We start from the raw sequence: 2,404 nt of genomic DNA on the forward strand, positions 1-2,404 counted from the left end.
GTAGGGTTAGATAGGGGTAGGTAAGGTTAGGTAGGGTTAGATAGGGTTAGGTAGGGTTAGATAGGGTTAGATTGGGTTAGGTAGGGTTAAGTAGGGTTATAGAGGGTTAGGTAGGGTTAGATAGGGTTAGGGTTAGGTAGGGTTAGGTAGGGTTAGATAGGGTTAGGTAGGGTTAGATAGGGTTAGGTAGGGTTAGATAGGGTTAGGTAGGGTTAGATAGGGGTAGGTAGGGTTAGGTAGGGTTAGCTAGGGGTAGGTAGGGTTAGGTAGGATTAGGTAGGGTTAGATAGGGTTAGGTAGGGTTAGATAGGGTTAGGTAGGGTTAGATAGGGTTAGGTAGGGTTAGATAGGGTTAGGTAGGGTTAGATAGGGTTAGGGTGATAGGGTTAGGTAGGGTTAGATAGGGTTAGGTAGGGTTAGATAGCGTTAGGTAGGGTTAGATAGGGTTAGGTGGGGTTAGGTAGGGTTCACAGTGTGTTTGGTAGGGTTAGGTAGGGTTAGGTAGGGTTCGATAGGGTTAGGTAGGGTTAGGTAGGGTTAGATAGGGTTCGGTAGGGTTAGATAGGGTTAGGTAGGGTTAGATAGGGTTAGGTAGGGTTCACAGTGTGTTAGGTAGAGTTAGATAGGGTTATATAGGGTTAGGTAGAGTTAGGTAGGGTTAGATAGGGTTAGATAGGGTTAGGTAGGGTTCACAGTGTGTTAGGTAGGGTTAGATAGGGTTAGGGTTAGGTAGGGTTAGATAGGGTTAGGTAGGGTTAGGTAGGGTTAGATAGGGTTAGGTAGGGTTAGATAGGGTTAGGTAGGGTTAGGTAGGGTTAGGTGGGGTTAGGTAGGGTTCACAGTGTGTTTGGTAGGGTTAGGTAGGGTAGGTAGGGTTCGGTAGGGTTAGATAGGGTTAGGTAGGGTTAGGTAGGGTTCACAGTGTGTTAGGTAGGGTTAGGTAGGGTTCGGTAGGGTTCACAGTGTGTTAGATAGGGTTAGGTAGGGTTAGATAGGGTTAGATATGGTTAGGTAGGGTTAGGTAGGGTTAGATAGGGTTCGGTAGGGTTCACAGTGTGTTAGGTAGGGTTAGGTAGGGTTAGATAGGGTTAGGTAGGGTTAACCTTGTCTAACCCTCTTCTCTCTCTCTCCAGTCCTCCCTGTCTAACCCTCTTCTCTCTCCCGTCTCTCCAGTCCTCCCTGTCTAACCCTCTTCTCTCTCCCCTGTCTCCAGTCCTCCCTGTCTAACCCTCTTCTCTCTCTCTCCAGTCCTCCCTGTCTAACCCTCTTCTCTCTCCCCTCTCTCCAGTCCTCCCTGTCTAACCCTCTTCTCTCTCTCTCTCCAGTCCTCCCTGTCCAACCCTCTTCTCTCTCTCCCCTCTATCTCCAGGCCACCCTTTCGCTGCTCCTGGACCATCTGAGCCTCGTTGCCTCCTACAGTGACTGTAACCCTCTCCTCTCTCCCCTCTCCCCAGGCCACCCTCTCTCTGCTCCTGGACCATCTGAGCCTCGTTGCCTCCTCCAGTCCTCCCTGTCTAACCCTCTTCTCTCTCCTCTCTCTCTCCAGGCCACCCTCTCTCTGCTCCTGGACCATCTGAGCCTCGTTGCCTCCTACAGTGACTGTAACCGAATGAACTGTCAGAACCTGGCTGTGTGTTTTGGCCCAGTGCTCCTGACCCCCACCCAGGAGTCCTGGAGACCCACTGCACCAGGACAGGGCGGGCAGGGCGGGCGCGGGGGGAGCTGTGGAAGGGGCGGACGGAGTTTTGCTCACAGCGAGGAGATCGCCAGTGCTGTGGACTTCAAGAGACACATCGAGGCCTTGCATTACCTGTTGCAGCTCTGGCCCAGTAAGTGTCTGTTGGGACAAAGTGGGCCGACATTTCCAACGGTCCAAACTGATGGATATGACCTCACTACAACCAGAGAAATCATTTGAAACAAATATCTTGTCGTTTCAACCAGTCTTCCCGTTTCCTAGTGATACTGTACTATTCAGGGCCTTTGGAAAGTATTCAGACCCCTTGACTTTTTCCACATGTTGTTACTTTACAGCCTTAGTCTAAGATCTATTAAATCGTTTTTTTCCCTCAAATCTACAGACAATACACCATAATGACATCACAATACCCCATAATGACATCACAATACCCCATAATGACATCACAATACCCCATAATGACATCACAATACCCCATAATGACATCACAATACCCCATAATGACATCACAATACCCCACAATGACATCACAATACCCCATAATGACATCACAATACCCCATAATGACATCACAATACCCCATAATGACATCACAATACCCCATAATGACAAAGAAAGAATAGTAAAAAAATAAAATAATAATAATTCAATATTAAAAAACTGAAATATCACATTTAAATAAGTATTCAGACCCTTTACTCAGTA

At 47.8% G+C, this 2,404-nt stretch overlaps 1 protein-coding gene across 1 annotated transcript in view; it reads left to right on the forward strand.

Annotated features, from left to right (window-relative positions):
- LOC109882527 (rho GTPase-activating protein SYDE2) overlaps positions 1-1,829 on the forward strand; it is a gene marked incomplete at its 3' end in the record, with an annotated part of 57,773 nt that extends 55,944 nt beyond the window's left edge. Inside the window, 1 exon segment of the mRNA XM_031813139.1 lies at positions 1,547-1,829. Within this exon segment, the coding sequence (XP_031668999.1) occupies positions 1,547-1,829 (283 nt within the window).
- Between the last annotated feature and the right edge of the window lie 575 nt (positions 1,830-2,404).

This window comes from Oncorhynchus kisutch, unplaced genomic scaffold (genome assembly GCF_002021735.2).
Source record: "Oncorhynchus kisutch isolate 150728-3 unplaced genomic scaffold, Okis_V2 Okis04b-Okis11a_hom, whole genome shotgun sequence".
NCBI classification, from domain to species: Eukaryota; Metazoa; Chordata; class Actinopteri; order Salmoniformes; family Salmonidae; genus Oncorhynchus; species Oncorhynchus kisutch.